The sequence below is a fragment of the Oryx dammah genome, unplaced genomic scaffold (assembly GCF_014754425.2).
Source record: "Oryx dammah isolate SB20612 unplaced genomic scaffold, SCBI_Odam_1.1 HiC_scaffold_22, whole genome shotgun sequence".
In the NCBI taxonomy this organism is placed as follows: domain Eukaryota; kingdom Metazoa; phylum Chordata; class Mammalia; order Artiodactyla; family Bovidae; genus Oryx; species Oryx dammah.
Window position 1 is genome coordinate 47,808,458 of NW_024070206.1, and position 21,975 is coordinate 47,830,432.

The 21,975-nt window shown below is 37.9% G+C and overlaps 1 protein-coding gene and 2 pseudogenes across 1 annotated transcript in view; all 3 read left to right on the plus strand.

The window, feature by feature from the left end:
• Positions 1-13,452, plus strand: part of PIK3C3 (phosphatidylinositol 3-kinase catalytic subunit type 3) — a 166,074-nt gene extending 152,622 nt beyond the window's left edge. Inside the window, exons 23-25 of the mRNA XM_040264327.1 lie at positions 2,307-2,397; positions 6,881-7,006; positions 12,650-13,452. Coding sequence (XP_040120261.1) covers positions 2,307-2,397; positions 6,881-7,006; positions 12,650-12,664 — 232 coding nt within the window. The 3' untranslated portion in view covers positions 12,665-13,452. The remainder of the gene's footprint in view (positions 1-2,306; positions 2,398-6,880; positions 7,007-12,649) is intronic.
• LOC120881226 lies at positions 6,734-6,880 on the plus strand (annotated as a pseudogene).
• A 2,597-nt stretch (positions 13,453-16,049) lies between the features above and the next one.
• Positions 16,050-16,773, plus strand: LOC120880909 (annotated as a pseudogene).
• Positions 16,774-21,975: the final 5,202 nt, after the last annotated feature.

Sequence of the window (21,975 nt, forward strand, 5' to 3'; positions counted from 1 at the left end):
TCTATTTTTAAAAGTTCTCAGTGTCTCCACTTACTTGCCTCCTTTCTTCCTCAGCTTTTCCAGTAAGTCTTCCAGTCCTGCTCCGCTATTGAAACTAATTTTTTAAAATAAACAGTTACCTATGGCAAATCTAGTGGCCACTTTGCTTCCTTGAAACTTTGACACAGTTGACCATGACTTTGTTCCTAAAAATCTTTCTTACATTTGACCATGACTTCATTCCTAAAAATCTTTCTTTGTTCCTAATATAGGAACGAAGTATATATATATATATATATATATATCAGTTCATTTCAGTTCAGTCGCTCAGTCGTGTCCGACTCTTTGCGACCCCATGAATTGCAGCACGCCAGGCCTCCCTGTCTATCACCAACTCCCGGAGTTCACTCAGACTCAGGTCCATCGAGTCAGTGATGCCATCCAGCCATCTCATCCTCTGTCGTCCTCTTCTCCTCCTGCCCCCAATCCCTCCCAGCATCAAAGTCTTTTCCAATGAGTCAACTCTTCACGTGAGGTGGCCAAAGTACTGGAGTTTCAGCTTTAGCATCATTCCTTCCAAAGAAATCCTAGGGCTGATCTCCTTCAGAATGGACTGGTTGGATCTCCTTGCAGTCCAAGGAACTCTCAAGAGTCTTCTCCAACACCACAGTTCAAAAGCATCAATTCTTCGGCACTCAGCCTTCTTCACAGTCCAACTCTCACATCCATACATGACTACTGGAAAAACCATAGCCTTGACTAGACGGACCTTAGTCGGCAAAGTAATGTCTCTGCTTTTGAATATACTATCCTAGATTGGTCATAACTTTTCTTTCAAGGAGTAAGCGTCTTTTAATTTCATGGCTGCAGTCACCATCTGCAGTGATTTTGGAGCCCCCAAAAATAAAGTCTGACACTGTTTCCACTGTTTCCCGATCTATTTCCCATGAAGTGATGGGACCGGATGCCATGATCTTCGTTTTCTGAATGTTGAGCTTTAAGCCAACTTTTTCACTCTCCTCTTTCACTTTCACAAACCTGGGTCTTTCATACTGCAGGCAGATTCTTTACCATTAGAGTACTTCCATACTGCCTGCAGTATGGAAGACCCAGGTTTGGTTCCTGGTCCAGGAAGATCCCCTGGAGAAGGAACTGGTAACCCACTCCAGTATTCTTGCCTGGAGAATCCAGTGGACAGAGGAACCTGGTGGACAATGTGGTCACAAAGAGTTGGACATGACTGAGTGACTAAGCAAAGCACAACATATGTATAGTTTAGTTGCTAAGTAGTGTTCAACTCTTTGCAACTCCATGGTTTCAGTTTAGGGGGAACAGATCCAGAACTTTTTACCAAGACCAGCTACAAACCTTTGTTGTCTAAAACCAAATTGTTTACTCACATCCATCCCCAAAGTCAGATGGCCTCCTTTTATCACTGCAGTGCTGCATTACCACTCAGGGCATAACTGTCCGAGTGGAGAGTGTTCTGAGCAGGAGGTGGCCTGTGCCCAGTGGACACTGACACCTTGGCCCATACAGCTCCACCTCTAGTAATGAACATTTGGAATAGTAACCTACTTTCTCTTTGTTTAGAGGGAGATGGAAAGTTTGAGCATTGATAAGGATAACCCTTCCTACAGGGGTCCACATACTCCAAAGGTGAAATGATTTAGATATCTTGTATATTTTTAGTGTAGAAGAGTATGAGCTATTTCCCCCTCCATTTAGGATGCTTATAACGAGACCAGTCACTGTATTTTCTAAGATGGTGGGATTAGTGTCCCTGGAGGATACTTATGACTCATGAATGGAGTCACACTATTTCCTTTCACTCATTACCCATGACACACCAAGGTAATCTTAAGATAGCAGATGGAGTCCCATTACCCCTTCACTCATTACCCATGACACACTGAGGTAGTCTTAAGGTAGCAGATTCTTGTCTTCATTGAGCAAAGACAGATCTTCATTCCTTAGTAAAATGTAATTAATGGTATAAAGTGGATTCCCCCTTAGATCCCTTCTGAAAAGAATATACTTACTAAAAAATGAAAAAAAAATGTCATTATTAGTTATTCCAAAGGTGTGTTCCCTATTGGAAGACCTAGAAGTGGTATTATATCAAGGCCCTAGAATAAGATACGTTTTCAAGTCTTGCTTTTCATTGAGACAACTGGTGAATAAGCGTACATTCTATTTTCCATAGGAGTAATAGTAATCATTATAAAAATCTAAATATTACTACTTGTAAGAGTGCTCTTAATATCAGAAAGAATGGCAAAATTCTAACACATTGCTGTTTATTTTTATTTCCCATTCTTCTTTAGGTATTCTAATCTTATTTTGAATTTGTTTTCCTTGATGGTGGATGCAAACATTCCAGATATTGCTCTTGAACCAGATAAAACTGTAAAAAAGGTAATTTTCATATACCCTCAGATATCGTAGTCTACTTTTCATACTTAAGAAGTATCAGGGTTTTAACAACCCATTTCCCCTTGTCCCAACCCCTAGACTCTTAAGTAATGTAAATTAAGAAAGAGAACTTGTGTATATTTCTTTTTCACATTTTAGAATATGACAGACTCTCAAGCCCTCTGCAACTAGTTTTATCCCCTTCCCTGTTTATGCCCACAGTCACATGAGGAGCTCACTATATCAAGAGAGGAAGCTTACTATCACTACCCTTACTCTTTGTCCTAAAAATTTAGCTTCTCTTTAGTATTCCTACTAAGATACCTGCTTCCTGGTACTCCCAGACAAGCATGCTAAGAATCAGAAACAAAATATTATAATAGTATATAGAAGAAAACAGTGTTCTTTAACTTTTCCATTCATACCCTGGGTTACAGGGGTTTCTTACTGTGTGAAGAGAGTAGAGACCTGCTTTTAACTTAATCTGCGAAGAGAAGCATGAAAGAAAGTTTCCACATAGATGAGCAGTTATTCTGAACTATCTTACCCTGAGATACAGTGAGAGATGGGAGAAAGGAGTAACAAATTTGAAGATTTTTTTTTTTATTCAAATTAATTTCTGGCTCTGATTCACTGAAAGTGATAGTCACTCAGTCGTGTCCAACTCTTTGTGACCCCATGGACTATAGAGTCCTTGGAATTCTCCAGGCCAGAATACTGGAGTGGGTAGCCTTTCCCTTCTCCAGGGAAACTTCCCAACCCAGGGATTGAACCCAGGTCTCTTACATAGCAGGCAAATTCTTTACCAGAGCGACTGAGGCGGGGAGTGTATATGACACATTTTATTTATCCAAAGATAACATAAAATGATCTTAAATAGCAGAAGGCTTATTAATAATGAGCTTCAAAGATAGTATAGCTTTTTAACTTATAGAAGTATACAGCTACTAAAGTTGTAAGATGGAATTTTTCTGGTGGTTGTAAATAATATTTCTCACCAAAAGCTCTAAGTTCTGATGTAACTGACTCAGCATTATTAGAAACATACCTCTGTGGGTTGAACATTGTCTTGGTCCATTTGGGCTGCTACATATATCAATATAACAAAATACCAGACACTAGGTAGCTTGTAAACAACAGAAATTTATTTCTTATGCTTCTGAAAACTCTAAATACTAGTCCAGGGTGCCAGAGTGGTCAAGTTAAAGCCCTTTTGGGGTCAAAGGGCACTCCTTAGGGTGGAAGGTGCCAGGAATCTCCTTGGTGTCTCTTTATAAGAGCACTAATCATTCATGAGGGCTCCACTCTCATAATCTAAGTACCTTTCAAAAGGTCCACTTACTGATACTATCACATTGGGCATTAGTATTTCAATATGGATTTGAAAGGTACAAGAATATTTACATGATTTCAAACATGAATGAAGCTGTTCTCTTTTACTTAATTTTATGAGTCTTTGGCAGTGAGAGGGATTTTAATGTAAATCTTATTGTTTAACATTTAAGAAAATTATGCTGTTTTTAGGATTTCATTTATTATTTTCTAGGAAGCTCTGTTTCAAAACTCCCAACCCTGGCCAAACTAGGAAATGGACTACTTATCACACTAGGTTTTGATGTGGGTAATTTTTTTCAACTTCAGCTCATTCATCAAGAAACATAAGTAGTTGATGAAAATTTCAAGACAGATGACGGCACCAGATTTCAAATGTTGTTGCTTTTGTGTGCCTATATGTGTGTTAGTATTTTTAGGATCTGTTGTTGCTGTTTATTTTAAACCCATTTATCTCTGTCATATGTTCACTCTTGCCTTACTTCACTTATGTTCAGAACTCATTTATAAAAGTTCTAATGGTAGTTGTCAAATGGAGTCTTTTTGTTTCTTCTTCCAGTATGTAGTTTTTCTTCTTATTAGATCTTTTATTTAACTTGTCCTTGTAGGAAATCATGATTTTATTGTTTAAACTTTTGTTACCAGCTATCTTTATGGCATAACTTCAAAATGTTTAATCATAGCAACGTTCAACATTTTCCTTTTTTCCATAGCATATTTTAGTACATATATATCAATTTCTTTTTAATTGTTTGAAATTGACTACTCATTTTATTGTGCTTCATAGATAACTGCGTTCCTTACAAGTTTTGAAGGTTGTAATAACTCTGTGTTGAGCAAGTCTGTCGGTGCCATTTTTCCAACATTCACTCACTTTGTGTCGCAATTTGGTAATACTCATGATATTTCAAACAAATAGTATTTTATCTACTTTGAAAGACAGTGCAGAGGCTGAGATTTACAAGTTTGCATCCTTTTGCTTGATAAGTAATTTGTCTTATCTGGGTTTCCAGTTTGCCAGGAGTTCCAAGAGTGCTGCTCCAGTGAAGTGTTGATAAATGTTCAACTACTGGCTATCTAAAAAACACTGTCTCTAAGTTCATTTTAATTTGCATTAATATAAGGCACGTGTAGCACAAAATTTACAAAAATATAATAAAATGTTCTATAGTCTTTCTCTTTAAAAAAAAAAAAAAAGAAAGGACACTGCAGATTGATTCGAGTGCAGCCTTAGCTAATGAGGTGTAAAAGGACAGAGTTTGGAGCTGATAGAGATAACCAGGAGTCAGAGGAAAAAATTGTAGAAGGGTGGAAGGCACAGAGGTAAAAGGACAGGGGTAGAATAACAAGTAGCTTAACACAAGTCAATATGTATGATAACAGATCAACCATTTTTATGCAGTTAATCTTCTTTCTTATAGAAAGAATGTCTTCATATTTGGTGAATAACAGTTTTCTTTATATACTAAATACATATCTTCTATTTGTAATTTAAGCACTTATATAAGTATGCAGGCTTTGACAAATTGGGTTAAAGGTTTATTTTGATTCTCCTGCCCTATAGTGTTTTTGATGTCCTTAAAAAAATAGTTTACAAAATTCTCAGACATGACCTCCCTAGGTAGAAATCAAGGAATACAATGGAATAAATTCTTTAACTGGGATCCAGAAATGAGAGAGAGAGTTGATTGAAGGTTTACTTTTAGATCTCCCTCCACCAAATTGTCCTCACTTGTTCCACCTACCTCTCTGTTACCTTCTCTCTCCTGAGCCTGCAGGGCTGTCAGATCACCTGGTATACTTACAGTGCAGTGAAGGGCAAAGAGCACTGAGCGGGCCATGGGTGGTAGTGGTGGTGGTTCTGTCACCCAGTCACGTCCGACTCTTTGTGACCCCATGGACTGCAGCACGCCAGGCCTCCCTCTCTCTCACCATCTCCTGAAGTTTGCCCAAGTTCATGTTCATTGTGTCGGTGATGGGTTGTAGTACCGTCTGCCTTTTCTTCTTCCTGATTTTGTAGTAGTTCAACTCCATACTTAAAAGGAAATACTAAACATGGACCACTTTTTATCCACTTGGAAATCCCATTTTCTTCTAGCCTGTCTTTTCAGAAGTTTATATGGATCATTTATAAGAGGTGAAAGGAGTAAGTACAGTGGTTACTGAGATCGTCTGAAAGTGTGAGCCACTTACCATCAGTTAAAGGTCCCTGGGTTGGCTTCCTAAATTCTCTGTCTCAGTTTCTGTGTGTTAGAGATTGAGATATTATCTACCTCAGAGCCATCGGAGAGTAGAATGAAATACTGCATGTAAGGTGCTTTGCACAGTGTTAGCATGAAGTAGTCAGGCATGGCAACCTGCTCCAGTATTATTGCCTAGAGAATTCCATGGACAGAGGAGCCTGGTGGGCTACAGTCCATGGGGTCGCAGAGTCAGATACAACTGAGCTCTAACACACTGTCATTTGGTAACATTTGCTTGTGTGTTTTAGGGAACTATTCTGATATATATCTCTACTAATCTTTCTAGTTCTTATTGCTATTCAGAATCAACTGTATTTTTTAATATGAAATAATGAAAAAGTCCTCAGTCTTTAGAAATTATAGGTCATATTGAAGTAGTTCTTTGCAGAAGTATAAGGAACTCCTATAGGAAAGCGGACATCTTAGAAGATCTAGTTTATAGTTTACTTTTTGTCTGTTTTTAAATTTGCAGGGCTGAACAGAATTATTTTCTATTCACTTTGTTAATATTTCTCAGGAAAAAAAAATTTACAAACAACCAAGATAGGGTGATATAAAGAGCATATAGCAAAAAGTAAAGTTACACATTCAGGAGAATAGTATTCAGAACTCCTTATAGGTTATGAGCCATTTCTTTGCTGTAAAAATAGAAGTGAAGTGAAGTCACTCAGTTGTGTCCGACTCTTGGCGACCCCATAGACTGTAGCCTACCAGGCTCCTCTGTCCATGGGATTTTCCAGGCAATAGTACTGGAGTGGGTTGCCATCGCTTCTCAGCCTTTTGGCTAAGATCAAGTGTAGTACCAAGGGTAAAAATAGGTCATTGTAATAATATCTGTATCTGTCTGTTCTTGTCTGTTCAAAATGTTATGTTCTTCTTTATTCAAAAGCTAATAGACTGTGACCTTGTAGGTTCAGGATAAATTTCGTTTAGACCTGTCTGACGAAGAGGCAGTGCATTACATGCAGAGTCTGATTGATGAAAGTGTCCATGCTCTCTTTGCTGCAGTGGTGGAACAGATTCACAAGTTTGCCCAGGTAAGTTCTCTGGTGGCAGTGCATTCATCTCAACGTCTCCATGTTCTCCCATAGAATTCTCTCAGAACTATGCCTTTCTCTGCAAATGACACGTCTTCTCTGATTTTTTTTGTCAAGCCCTCTTGACATCTCACCAGCCTTCCAACATGAATGTGTTTGATGCACTAATAACTCTAAAACGTTCCACTGAAATATTCTTAGTAACTAAATTGTGGAGCGTCAGCATAGGTATATCTGTATGTTGTAGTCAGTGGTAGCTATAAATTCTTGAGAATGATCTTGAGCCTGGTGGAGGCCTTGACAAGTGAGACTTGGACACTTGTTGGGTTTGGTAAATGGTGAAGTGCTAGGAAAAGAGGTTAGAAGCTGAGAAAAGTGATGGCATACGTAGCACACACAGAAGGATCTATCTGTAGACTTAACGGTTAGCAGACTCTTCTACAGTTGTTTGAGGGAAGACTTTTGTACACTAGCCTTGATGATAAACCTCAGATTTAGAATCTATTTTAAGTTTGAATTTAATAATGAGGATAATGATGTAAGTGGTTAGCGAACAGAAAAATGAGGCCGCTTTCCTCTCCCACATCCTCCTGCGAACTCCTTCCTGACTTTACACATTCAGTTAATGATAAGTTGACTACTGCAAGCTTAAAGCTTGTCTGTTTTAACTTCTTCCTCACCCAGCATACAAGATGTCACCAAGCCTTGTGAGTTTCCTTAACTGTTTTTTAATTATCATTTTCTGTCATTTTCCCACTATTGACATTTTGACCTAGTTTTTCATTTTACAATACTTTGGGTAACTAAAATCCTTCATAACTGCTTTTAGTATTTTTTTTCTCTCAGCATTCTTATCTTTATTCTGAATATTCCAATCAGATCTATCTTCACAAAATACCACTTTACCTTTTTTTTTTAATAATTTAAATATGAAAAGTGTTTCCCCGTTGCCTATGAGTGATGTCCAGTCTAGCAATTCAGGGCCTTCCAGATTGTTGTGTTCTAAGCTTCTTTCTAAGCTATTCCCCAAATACTCTCTTTTTCTCAATATTTTTGTTCGCTTCCATTTCTCTGGCTACTTAGCTCTTTTCTTCATCCCAGAATATCTGTCTCCTTAATAATGAATCTCCTATAAATGCCTGCTTGCTAAAATCCAGCCTGTCCTTCCAAGATCTATTCACACCACTGTGATTCATCTTCCTCTGAATATTAATAGTACTTTGTACTTTTATTATGAGTTGCACTTACATTTTGTTTTCTATTATAAATATTTGAATCACCTTATAACTCCTAAAATGCAAGCTTCTTGAAGACTGGGATATGTATCAATGACCCAGAAGCACAGTGCCTTTAAACACTTAAGAAATATCTAATGAATATAAGGGAATTTTTTTTCCTATAAATGTTAGCTGATATTCTTTCTCTCTCATGACAAAAAATGTTTCCTGTCTCTGAACACCAGTCCGAGTCATATTTTATTATAAGTGCCAACTCAAGTTTTGCTGTACCTGCCATTAATTGTCTTCACTTCTCAAGAGAGTAAACTGTGACTCAGAGGGTAAGTTGAGTGACTTGTCAAAGTCACCAAGCTAGTTAGTGGCAGACCTGGAGCAACATACAGCACAGCAGAAGATTTTAGAGCTGTAAGGGGAAAAAGTCCAGAAAGGTATAATGACTTAGCCAACTTCATGTGTCTAATGAGGGGCAGAATCAAGGCTTGAAACCAGATCTTCTCACCCCCATATCCAACCAGTGATAAGCTAGATTACTTTCTATCTTATCAAGCTTACGTCTTCTTTATCAAAATCTGATATACTTTTTTAATTTTTTATTTATTATAAATTGATAGAGTTGATTTACAGTGTTATAAATGTTTCAGGGGTACAACATAGTGATTCACAAGAATCCCAAGTTCTTTATCTCAGGAAGTTAACTTGAAAATGCTCATGCTTGTCTTTTCAAGTTTCTTTAAATATCCTCATCTGTGAGGGCTTCCCTGATGGCTCAGTGGTAAAGAATCTGCCTCCCAGTGCAGGAGACATGGGTTGGATCCCTGATCTGAGGAGATCCCACATGGTGCGGAGCAACTAAGCCCATGCACCATAACTACTGAGCCTGTGCTCAAGAGCCTGGGAGCTGTAACTACTGAAGCCCCCATGCCCAAGAGCCCGTGCTGCACAAGGGAAGCCACCACAGTGAGAAACCCAAACACCGCAACTAGAAGGTAGTCCCTCCCCGCTACCCCACACACAGCTGGAGAAAAGTCCATGCAGCAACGAAGACCCGCACAGCCAAAAAATAAATTAATAACAAATAATTTTTTTAATGTCACCTGTGTTCATACTATTGTACAACAAACAATATCAATATAAGTAACATTAAGACATTAATTCTACCTGGAACTTGCTTAGGTATTGAAAGGTACCAGAGACACTAAACAAGGTCTTAGTGAAAGTGAAAGTGAAGTCACTCAGTCATACCCGTCTCTTTGCGACCCCATGGACTGTAGCCTACCAGGCTCCTCCAACCATAGGATTCTCCAGGCAAGAATACTGGAGTGGGTTGCCATTTCCTTCTCCAGGGGATCTTCCTGACCCAGGGATTGAACCCAGGGGTTGAACCCGGGTCTCCTGCATTAGAGGCAGACGCTTTAACCTCTGAGCCACCAGGGAAGTCCAAACAATGTCTTAACTTCACCTAAGTCTTCTCAGATTATAAAATTACATACATGCATATTTGTTTCTTAACTAATCTCTGAGGGAATGTATTTAATCCTTTGAAATTCACATTCTTACATATGCATTTTCTAAGTATTGATCCTAGTAAATCACATGCACACTCAAGGTTTGATGATCAACATCTTTCATTGTCACTCAGCATTTATTATAAGGATGCATTTTGCTAATTGATTTTATGATAATTTTAGTGCATTCCTATTAATCATTATGGATTATAGAACCCAGTTTTTATAAAATGGAGGTAGACATGTTAACAGAAGTTCTTCCTATATTAAAGAAATATTCTTAAAAACAACTGAAAAATTGCCAGATACAGGTGCTATATTGACATGCCGAAAGGTTTATTTTATTCCATCATGCCATTTGCTAGGAAGGGTTGAGATTAAACACTGCAATATTTGTTGCCTAGCAACACCCACCTACTAGTGGTGGAAATTTTCCACTGAAAACCACTTTTATTTGGGTCATTGTCTTTAAAATTGAATCATCAGAGCTCTTCTTCCTTTCAGAATTATCTTATAGGGCTTTCTAGTCTTGTCTGTGCAAAAAGGTGGAGACCACTTAGTTTGGGCCACTTCCTGCTCTAAAACTATGCCTTTCAAAGGAAATATCTCATATTGCAGCCCATTTTCTTCTAGTTTCTGCTTTTTCCTGTCTGTCTCTCTTTGTTGATAGATGGTAGAAGTCTGGAGAAAGGGATGGGGGATGATTTCCATTAATCTTAATGCATATTAAATCTCATTACATGAATCTAGATTCAGGTTAGAGATATATTTTTGGCACACTAAATGTAAAAATTTATGAACAGATTGGAAATTTTAGGTGAGTTCCAGCTCAGCATACTAAGAGCACATCCCACTGCAGTCCATCTGGCACTAACCCTTCCTTAGCCCCTTTGGTATTCAAGGAGGAAGAGCACAGGGCCCAGCAGAAGGTCACAGGAATGTGCAGCCCCAGTGCACCTTTGATGAAGAGAAGCCAGCTGTACACACACACTCTCACACTTAAGATTAAAACACACATCATGAAAGGAGGAAAGAGTATGTTTATTATGCCTGACATTTCCCTCCATCTAGGAGATGTGTCAGGGACTTCCTCTGAAGTAATTCAGGTCCTACTTTTCCTCCCATAACGTGACATCTTACCATGCTGAATGTAATTCCAATATTGAAGGTTCTTGGGGGTTTTTTGGTACAACATGGCCTCTATATACAAGCCATCTGCCTCATCTGCTACTCAAAGAATCAGATTTTTTGCCTCAGTCCTGAGGGGAAAGTTTCCTATTTTGCTTTTATTCATTTTATTTATATTCCGTTTTACCTTTATGTATGCACCTTAGTACTTAAACCCTGTGTAGAATGTTTCCATTGTAACTGCTGTACTCTCTCATCTAGTTTGAGAAGGCACAGAAGCAAAAGATGCCCAGAGGAGAAGAGACCAGAACATTATTTCTGATTTTATATTATATGGACCTTATTTTGCCATTAGGAATAAAGAACAGAAATGTAAAATATTACATTGATCAAAACAAAGTTTCCAAGGAGCAAGTGTCTTTTAATTTCATGGCTACAATCACCACCCACATTGATTTTGAAGCCCAGGAAAATGAAATCAGCCACTATTTTCACATTTTCCACATCTATTTGCCACGAAGTGATAAAACCAGATGTCATGATCTTCATTTTTTGAATGTTGAGTTTTAAGCCAGTTTTTTCACTCTTTCACCTTCATCAAGAGGCTCCTTAGTTATCTGCTTATCTGAGGTTACTGATATTTCTCCTGTCAGTCTTGATTCCAGCTTGTGCTTCATCCAGCCCGGCATTTCACATGATGTACTCTGCACAGAAGTTAAATAAGCAGGGAAACAATATACAGACTTGACGTACTCTTTTCCCAGTTTGGAACCAGTCTGTTGTTCCATGTCCAGTTCTAACTGTTGCTTTTTGACCTCCCCACAGGTTTCTCAGGAGGTAAGTCAGGTAGTCTGGTGTTCCCATCTCTTTAAGAATTTTCCGTTTGTTGTGATCCACACAGTCAAAGACTTTAGTGCAGTCAATGAAGCAGAAATAGATGTTTTCTTGGAATTCTCTTGTTTTTTTCTATGAATCAGTGGATGTTGGCAATTTGATCTCTGGTTCCTCTGTCTTTTCTAAATCCAGTTTGTATATTTGGAAATTCTTGGTTCATGTACTGTTGAAGCCTAGCTGGAAGGATTTTGAGGATTACCTTGTTAGCATGTCAAATAAATGTGACTGTGCAGTAGTTTGAACATTCTTTGGCATTGTCCTTCTTGGGAATTGAAATGAAAACTGACCTTTTCCAGTCCTGTGACCATTGCTGAGTTTTCCAAGTTTGCTAGCATATTGAGTGCAGCACTTTAACAGCATCATCTTTGTTAATGAATTAATGTTACATTAATGGCCCCAAACATCTTTGTTAATAACTCCAAAAAAATTCTTTACTGGGTCTTTGTTGTTCTTTCAACACTGCTTCCTTTTATTTTTTTGCAAACTGTTTCTGTACTCTGTATTGTGCATTAACTTCACAATGTGTGGAATACATTAACAATTTTCACAGTCTCTAAAAAATGTTGCACCAAGAACTAAGCTTATTGCTCAGAATATTAATCATCTGTCACTGCAGAATTCAGTGGACTTTTTGCCTTCGTAGTTCTAGATTTGTCTGCTGTTTAATAATGAAGTCATCTTGAGCTTACAGTTAGCAAACATTCTTTCCCAAAATATTTGCTCATATAAACTGGAATTACCTGAAGTTTTTGTTGTTCTTTGTCTTTTTCTATTAAAGAATTACATGTTTGTCCTATTCTAAGTTTCTTGACTATAAACTATTGTTTCTCAGTGAATAGAGAAGCTAATTTTCTTTTTGTTGTTTTTAATTTTTGCAGTACTGGAGAAAATGAAACTGGGTTTGGCCTGTCAAGATGATTGTCACTGTAAGAAAACAACATGTGTGTAATGAAGACTTAAAACTGTCAAACAAGGAAGAAAACATTTAGTCCTGAAGATACCATATATCCTAAGTGTTTCACAGTGCCTGAATTCTGTTTCCTTGGATGTCATTGCTTAAATGCAATCTTGAATCGTTTGTTTGAAGTATTGTATATATTTATTTTCAAATGTACACATTGTTAATAAGCTAAGAAGTAAGAATCTTGTTCCAGAACCATGTACATATTATGAGAGTTCTCAAGGAATTTTATGTTGAAATAGTAAAACATTTTAGTCTTCAACTTTGAAAGCCCATTCTTTCTTTATCTCTTCATATCAGCAGAGCAGTTGTATGAATTTGGGCTGTCTCGGTTGTGCTTGTTTGCTTTGTCTCTCAGTCCCTTGTTCCCTTTCTCTGTTGTTCCTCTTCCCCCCTAGATTTTTTTTTTTTTTTTTTGCCCAATCTATAATATTTCAAGTTTTACATGTTATAGCCTATTCTTTTATACTTTTGAGAATTATATATATTTCAAATAAGACAGCCATTTTTTCTTACTTACAAATACTGGAAATTTTGTTTGTTTGTTTTGTAGTTCATATTTCTCCTAGGTTGTACATATATAAAGCATGTTATAAAAATGTAACTATATGAATACTTAGCCAAAAGGTAATATGGCAGCAGTTTTTCATATTGAACCTAAGATATTTTTACATGTAAGCATAAATTGTCTTTGTGCAATAAATTTTTTATGAAAACTTAGTTTTCAAGAGCTTTTAAAAGTAACTCTCCTAGACCTGTTAATGTAATCTACCCTTTCTGATTAAAGCAAAATAATTTTTAGTGTTTGAAGACTAGAAGTCCTACGAGTCCATCTAGCTTTTTTACCTAATAGAACGTCAGCAAAAAGGAACAAACACAAATGAGAAGAGCAGAGCAGTAATAATCTTGGTAAATTGTTGTAAAGTCATATGATTTTGTTTTGGAAGGTAAACAATATCTCTTTTGATGCTGAATAAATATTTAATATCAAATGATAGAAAAAGATTTAAGAAGGTTATATTAAGGCACAGTTTCAGAAAATATCATTATAATGTTACCAAATTCATATCTGTGAGTTTGCTGCATTAGAGTGGGGTTATCAGCTGGAAAGCAAGTGCATAATTAAGAGAGAATCTTAGAGGCATATGGAATTTGACTTGTATAAAACATACATGCAGATTAGAAAAATGGTAAAGATGAGAATGCCTCTGAATATTAATCATAAGAGAATAATGCCTAATCTAATTGGCAAGCTCCATCCTCTCTCTTACTTTTTCTTTGCCTCATACATTTTCATCATTTTTTGTTGCCCAGAAGTTTGTAACCAGTCTGCATTCTTATTCTTCTAGTCCTATTGCTATTGGTACCTCCTTCAAAAGTTTCCTCAAAATGACACTGCTAAAAGTGACCACTCCAACTTTCTGAACTCTTAATTCTTTATTTGTAGCTTTTTAATTGGCACTCAGTACAGTAAGGCATTTTTATTGTAGTTGCATCTCCTGTTACAGAGGTTGGCAAACATTTTCTGTAAACAGCCAAAACAATAAATATCTTCAGCTTTGAAAAGCATATGATCTTGGTCATAACTCATACTCTGTTGTATGAGTAAAACAATCACAGACAACATGTAACCAAATGTTATGGCCAGATTTGACCCTCAGGCCATAATTTGCTGACCTCTGTTTGAATTAACTGTAGGTCAAACTGTATCATCTTAATCATCTTTATAAACTCCATAACATTTTGCATAGATAGTAATATGGATATTTATGTTACATGTTCTATAAATGTTTTTGAACTACTATGATATTCTATAGTGGCAAACACAACTAGTAAGGTGGGTTGGTTATGAGTGAACTTGTATTCTGTGCAAAGTTGATAGGGATTATGAGAGACAGAGAGCTTCATAGGAAGGAAGACAGGTATTGACTAAGGAAGGATAGTGGCTTTGGTTTTGTAGAATGTATTTTTACAGCTGTGGGTGGTGAGCCTGTATCACAAAGGAAAATTATTCATCAGTCTCTTTCTACTGCTCAAGCAACCTCTGTGCTCTTACTATTTCCCCCCAATACTATTTTTTTTTTTTATCATGTAGTCTGTATTTTTCTTTATTATCATTGCCATTCAGATTTTTGGCAAGTTTACAGTGTTTCAAGCACATTGCTTTCTTTGAGTTTGAAGAAAGTGTTTGTGAGGACACATGCCTTAATTTAGAAGTAGGAGTATACTCTTGTATTCAGAGTGAGATTTCTGAATTAGGGAGAGAAAATGTGGATGGCAGCCACTGTGAGTAGGGCTATCAGAGAGAAGTAAACTGTGGCTCACATCCCTAAATAAGGGGTTCATATAATCTGATTTTCTTTACTCTCCATAGGGTTAGGTATTCCCCAGCTCATTTGTGTATTATAAGGTTTTCAGGTGAGTATTTATTATAATCACAGTCAACATAATTTATGAGAGCTTACTACTACGTATCAGGATTATACTAATTGCTTCATATGGCTTAAATATCACTATTCTGTATAACAGTCCTGAGGTAGAATTCCTTCCTCATTTTATAGAACTTTAAGACAACTGAATCACCTGCCCAAGGTAAGGCTGCAAAGTGAGAGCAGAGTTAGGGTCTGAAGTTGAGTTACTCATTTCAGTGATCACAGTCTTAACCATCAAAATCTCCTGGCCTTCATTTCTCACGGAGACCTCTGTTGTGTGCATGTGAGTGTATGTGGTCCATTAGACTTGAATCCCCATAAACAAAGCCTATTCCTTATCTTTCTTTTTTTGAATAGAATTACCAAAGATACAGGCAGTAGTCAATTAATTAAATTTTTAAGAAACTGAGTCATGTCTTCAGGCGACAGATTCATACTTGTCTTGAAATAGGAAATCTGTTAATCCTAAAGGAAATAAGTCCTGAATATTCTATAGAAGGACTGATACTGAAGCTGAAGCTCCAATACTTAGGCCACTTGACTCATTGGAAGAGACCTTGATGCTGCGAAAGATTGAAGGCAGGAGGAGAAGGCAACAACAGAGGATGAGATGGTTGGATGACATCACCAACTCGATAGACATGAGTTTGAGCAAGTTCTGGGAGTTGGTGATGGACAGGGAAGCCTGGTGTGCTGCAGTCCACAGGGTCTCAAGAGTCGGACATGACTGAGCAACTGAACTGAAATAGGAAATAAGTCAGTAAAAACATGCAGACAAAATAAATCTTAACATGCAGTTGTTAACCTACAATCACAATATCCTTTATATTTTTGCACATAGACCTAACATTACAGTTTTTGTGGTGGTTTTTGTTGTTGGTTTTTTTTTTTTTTTTTTGGTAAAGAATTGCCTTTCTTGCAGTGACGAGCTGAGAACATGCCTCTGGCAAAGAATCTCCACCTCTCTTCAGAAGAGAAGAGGAAAGAAGAAAAAGTGCCTGATGCAGAGTCCTAATTGCTATTTCATGGATGTGAAATGCCCAGGATGCTATAAAATCACCGCAATCTTTAGCCATGTATAAACACAGTAGTTTTGTGTGTTGGCTGCTCTACTGTCCTCTGCCAGCCTACAAAAGGAAAAGCAAGGCTTACAAAAGGATGCTCCTTTACGCTGAAGCAGCACTAAAAGTCCTGTATCAAGATGAATGGGAAGCCATCCCAATAAATGCATTTTGGATACAAAAAAAAAGAATTGAGACTCTTGGGATTTTTTGTGTGTGAGGGGAAGGCAGGTGAATTTCGAAAACAACATGAATTTTCTATAATTAAATATGGAAAGTATACTAGATTTCTGAATGAATAATTTGATATGTTAACACTTCACCATAAAGAATGCATACCACCTGGATGGGATCCTGGCACAGCTAAAAATGAAAGAAATTCATATAAAGTGTGAACTAGTTAAAAAAAAAAAAAATAGTAGTCTCAAAAGTATAAGGCAGTTACTTTATAGAAAATCCCATAGTTTGAGTTTAATTTTCCTCAAGTTGCGTTATTTTTGGTTTGAACACTTCAAAAAAATAAATACTGTGTACTTCTCATGACCTTATCAGAAAACACATGATAAGAATTTGTCCTTTGCCTGGTCATGGTAGCTTTCATAACTTGGTAAAAATACGTTATCCAGCTTTTTTCAAACTCTCCAGTTCAATCGCTCATTCGTGTCCAACTCTTTGTGACCCCATGGGCTGCAGCACACCAGGCTTCCCTGTCCATCACCAACTCACAGAGCTTGCTCAAACTCATGTCCATTGAGTTGGTGATGCATTCCAATTGTCTCATCCTCTGATTCCCTTCCTCTTCCTGTCTTCAATCTTTCCCTCCATCAGGGTCTTTTCCAATGAGTCAGTTCTTCACATTAAGTGACCAAAGTACTGGAGTTTCAGCTTCAGCATCAGTCCTTCCAGTGAATGTTCAGGACTGATTTCCTTTAGGATTGACTGGTTGGGTCTCCTTGCTGTCCAAGGGACTCTCAAGAGTCTTCTCCAACAATCACAGTTCAAAAGCATCACTTCATCAGCACTCAGCTTTCTTTATGGTCTAACATTCACATCCATACATGACTACTGGAAAAACTACAAACTGAAGTTAATTTGTATTTGAAACTTATAAATTAGTGAGCAATTTATAAGTATTTTATGGGGAGATACCTTGAAACCATGTTAATACCTTGTTCTTTAACACACTTTTACCTATTGGTTTTAGCATATGTTGATTTTTGTCTGAATCAAGTATTATGGTGAAAGGCAAATGATTTTTTTTTTTATAAGTCCCATTATTCTTTCGGCAGTTGTTAGAGACCTACTGATACAGCTGTCCTTTCTCCATTAGTTATTTATTTATTTATATTAGTATGGACACTTTTATTTTATTGTACAGTGCATTCCTATCATCACTTACTATGATGGTAAAATTGCCTGGGACTGACCTGTCCGCAGTCTGGTGTCCCTGACATGATTCTAATGTTCTTGAGCCTTTCTTACTTCTGGCATGAGATGATCCAGGCTCATCTTATACTTTATGTGCCCCAGCCCTGCAAGTCAGCCATTTCTCCAAGGAGCCTGGATTCTTTCCTGGTTCACTTTTACCAGATAACCTCCCCAAATAAGGTATCTAACTTTTCTAAAATGGAAGTTATAGCCCTCCAGTATTGCCATTCTAAAACTCTGGAGTGTGAACAGGGCAGATGTAGATACAAATAAGCTCAACACAGGTCAAGTAACATCCGAATGAACCACAGAATTTAACTAGAATTTAGCTATTTCTTTAACTTCTCAGCATTGATCATCACCACTGTCCTTGAGACATCAGGACCAATGTTACCATGTTCTTTATCTGTTTTGTTAGCACAAACCCTCCCTAGGTCAGTGAGAATGGTCTCTTATTCCTATACAGCTTTGTACAACCCCCATCTCTAACCTCTGGAGTTCCTTGGGCCATCATCACTAAAAAAGAAGCACTTATACTGAAACAATAAAGATGAACCTCAAAAATGTGCTAAGTGAAAGAAGCCAGACATAGAAGATCACATATAAGTTTCCATTTATCAGAGAAGATAAATCTTCAGCAGAAAGCAATTCAGAGGCTGCCAGGGGCTGGGTAAGAAAATGGGAATTGACAGGAAAGGGGCACTGAAGGGACGTTATACAATGATGACAAATGTTCCAAAACTGGAACAGCGACTAAATTTACAATTCATGTACCAAAAAACAGTATTGTATTTTATGACTTACAAGTTGTACTTCAGTAATGCTGATTTTAAGAGATCCTAAGCAACTCACTGTCTAAAGCCAGGAAACATTGTCTTTCTACACCATGGGAGCCCCAATCTGCTTTCACCGCAACATCCATCCAAACCGCCCCTTCCAGCCCATGTTCCCCTGACGCACCAAGATCTCCAGCCTCACCTGTGCTGTTGTTGCCGCCCTGTGATGCCCTGAGCAGACACTCCTCCACCAGCACTGCTCTCTGCAGTCAGGAAGAAATGACATGGTGCGCATTTCCAGGGCTTGTGGCATGGCTGATGATAAAGACCGACCAGTCCAGGCCACTCCAGAGGAAGGAGAGGAGCCCAACAAGTGACGGAGGAGCCATGCCAAGCATGGGGCAGCACACATTCAGACACCCAGTTCCTTAGTCCACCAGGCTCAGTGCAGGATACTGAGCCTAATTGTAAAAAGAAAGCCAAATTGGTATTCTGGAACAATTGTAACTCTTCTTTTTGGGTCAGGTGAGAAATTGCATTCCAAGATATATGCTAGGAATGTCCAGGGTTATGGCCTATTTGGCAGGGTTACTGCTGTAAGCAGCTGCCATCACCTACCAGGTAGTTTGTTTTCTTACCTCAAGGGAAAAAACACAAAAACACATACACCTGCTGCCACAGCACCAGTAGAAATAGTCCCAAATAGAGGCACCTAACCAAAATTTCCTTGAGAGCCTCTCTCTGAACCTGAAGTCTATTTAAAACTTGCTTTCAAATGCAAATCAAAGCCACAATGAGGTATCACTTCACACCTGTCAGGATTGCTAATCATCAAAATGTCTACAAATAAGTGCTGAAAAGGGTATGGAGAATGGGAGCCTTCCTACACTGTTGGTGGAGAATGTAAACTGGTGCAGCCACTATGGAGGTTCCTTTAAAAACTAAAAATAGGGCTACTGTTTGAACCAGAAATCGCACTCCTGAGCATATATCTGGAAAAGAAAACTCTAAAAAGATGAGCACTCCAATGCATATAGCAGCACTGTTTATAACAGCCAAGACATGGAAGCAGTCTGTCAATAGATGAACAGATAAAGAAGAGGTACATATATACAATGGAATACTGGGCATAAAAAAGAATGAAGAGTTACCGTTTGTAGCAACATGGATGGGCCTAGAGATTATCATACTAAACGAAGTAAGATAAGTATGATATTAAACGTAGAATCTAAAAAATAATACAAATGGATCTGTGAAACAGAAGATATAGAAAACAAACTTATAGTTACCAAAGGGGAAAGGAGTGTGAGGGATAAATTAGGAGTATGAGATTAACAGATTACTATACATAAAATAGATAAGCAGGTGTTTACTGGATAACACAGGGAGCAATAGTCAAAATATTTTAATAAACTATAATGAAAAATAAGCTGAAAGAAAAATTATATATATAAATAATTCAGTTATATATAATTGAATTATTTTGCATCACTTTGCTGTATACTTAAAACTAACACCATATTGTAAATCAACTGCACTTCAATTAAAAAACAACAGCAAAAAAAAAAGAAAAAACAACTTGAATGTTACTGTGCTTCTCCATGAGAGCACTAATATCCCAGTCCACCTCAATTAAATGACTCACCTCTGCCTACCCACCCCACATACTGGTAGTTATACCAGAATCTCAGTAGTGAGACCTTCACCCATCAGTGTCATCCTGTTTATTCTGGCACTGAACGAGAGTCCCAGAACATACTGTAAGAGCCTTATGGCCAGGTAGTTCTTCATATCGTGACCTCCGACCTTCCTGGCTGGTTTCTCAGTCTCTCCTTTATGGACTCTCTCCTCAGATCAATCTCAAAACGTTGAACCAATACAGTGCTTATGTCTGAGACTGCTTGTTCTTTCTATTTCCTCATGGGTGGTCTCATCCAGGCCTGTGGAGTTAAGCACCCGTGACTTGCTGATGACCTGGGCGTAGCACTACCGCACACTGCTCCACGTTCACAAGTCCCTGAGCTCAGTTCAGTGGCCTGCCATTGCTCTGTTAAAAGCCTTAGTAATTTTATCTTGGTATGTTTTAGTAACTCTAATAGGCAGGAGAGATACCTGTGACCTGTGGTCTACCACCATTTCTTGCCATTCTGTTAACATCTACAGTGCCCCAGGAGCACAGAATTCTGGTAGGCCCACCACACATGGGGTTTAGTGAGACTCAAAGAAAGAGCAAGCTGATTGTCAAGAAGCCACACTTAAACCAGAACATATTTTGAACACAGGAAAAATAAGCCCACAAACCACCAAGAAATTCTGAACTCATCCTGAAATGTCAGGGAACTCTGTGTGTGTGTGTGTGTGTTTATGTGCACGCTACAGAAGCCAGATGATAGTACAAAGATTAAGGCCTATCCAGTGCACAGTATGTATCCAGTACACTGGGCCCTACCCAGGGCCCACTGTGTGACTTCGCACTTCAACTATGTTTACTACTGCTAGATCGCTTCAGTCGTGTCCGACTCTGTGCGACCCCATAGACAGCAGCCCACCAGGCTCCCCCGTCCCTGGGATTCTCCAGGCAAGAACACTGGAGTGGGTTGCCATTTCCTTCTCCAATGCATGAAAGTGAAAAGTGAAAGTGAAGTCTCTCAGTCGTGTCCAACTCTTAGCGACCCCATGGACTGAAGCCCACCAGGCTTCTCTGTCCAAGGGATTTCCCAGGCAAGAGTACTGGAGTGGGGTGCCATTGCCTTCTCCTCAACTATGTTTATATATATTTAAATTGAGATATAATTGACACGTAACACTGTAAATGTAAGGTGCACAATGTGTTGGTTTGGTAATTTGTGTATTGCAATAGGATTACTATAGTAGTATTAGCTAACACTTCTTCCATGTTACATATTTATCACTTTTTGTGTGCATTGAGAACAATTAAGATTTAGGTTTTTTGTAATGTTGAAACTTATAATACAACTTTGAGAGCAGTTAAGATTTAGTTTCTTAGTAATGTTGAAATTTTTACAGTATTGTACAAATACATACAATAGTATGTATACAATACATACAATATACAATACCATAGTGTTGACTATAATCACTGTGTTGTGTATTAACTCTCTAGAACTTACCTACTGGTCATAAGTTTTTACCCTTAAAACAATTTCTCCCCAGTTTCCCTATCTCCAGCTCCTTATAACTTCTATTCTCCCCTCTGTTTTTACAAGTTCAGAGTCAAAAGTGATATTATACAGTGTTTGTCCTCTGTCTGACTTATCTCACTTAGCATAACACCTTCAGCATCCATCCATGTTGTCGCATATAGCAGACATTACTTCTTTCTCTTGGATGAAAATATTCAAATATATATCACAGCTTCTTTATCCATCCATCCAAGATAGGCACTTCAGTTATTTCCTTATCTTGGCTATTGTGAATAATGCTTCAGTGAACATGAGTATGCAGATATCCCTCTGAGATACTGATTTTAACTCATTCAGTTATATGTCCAGGAGCGGGATTCCTGGATGATATGGTAGTACAGTT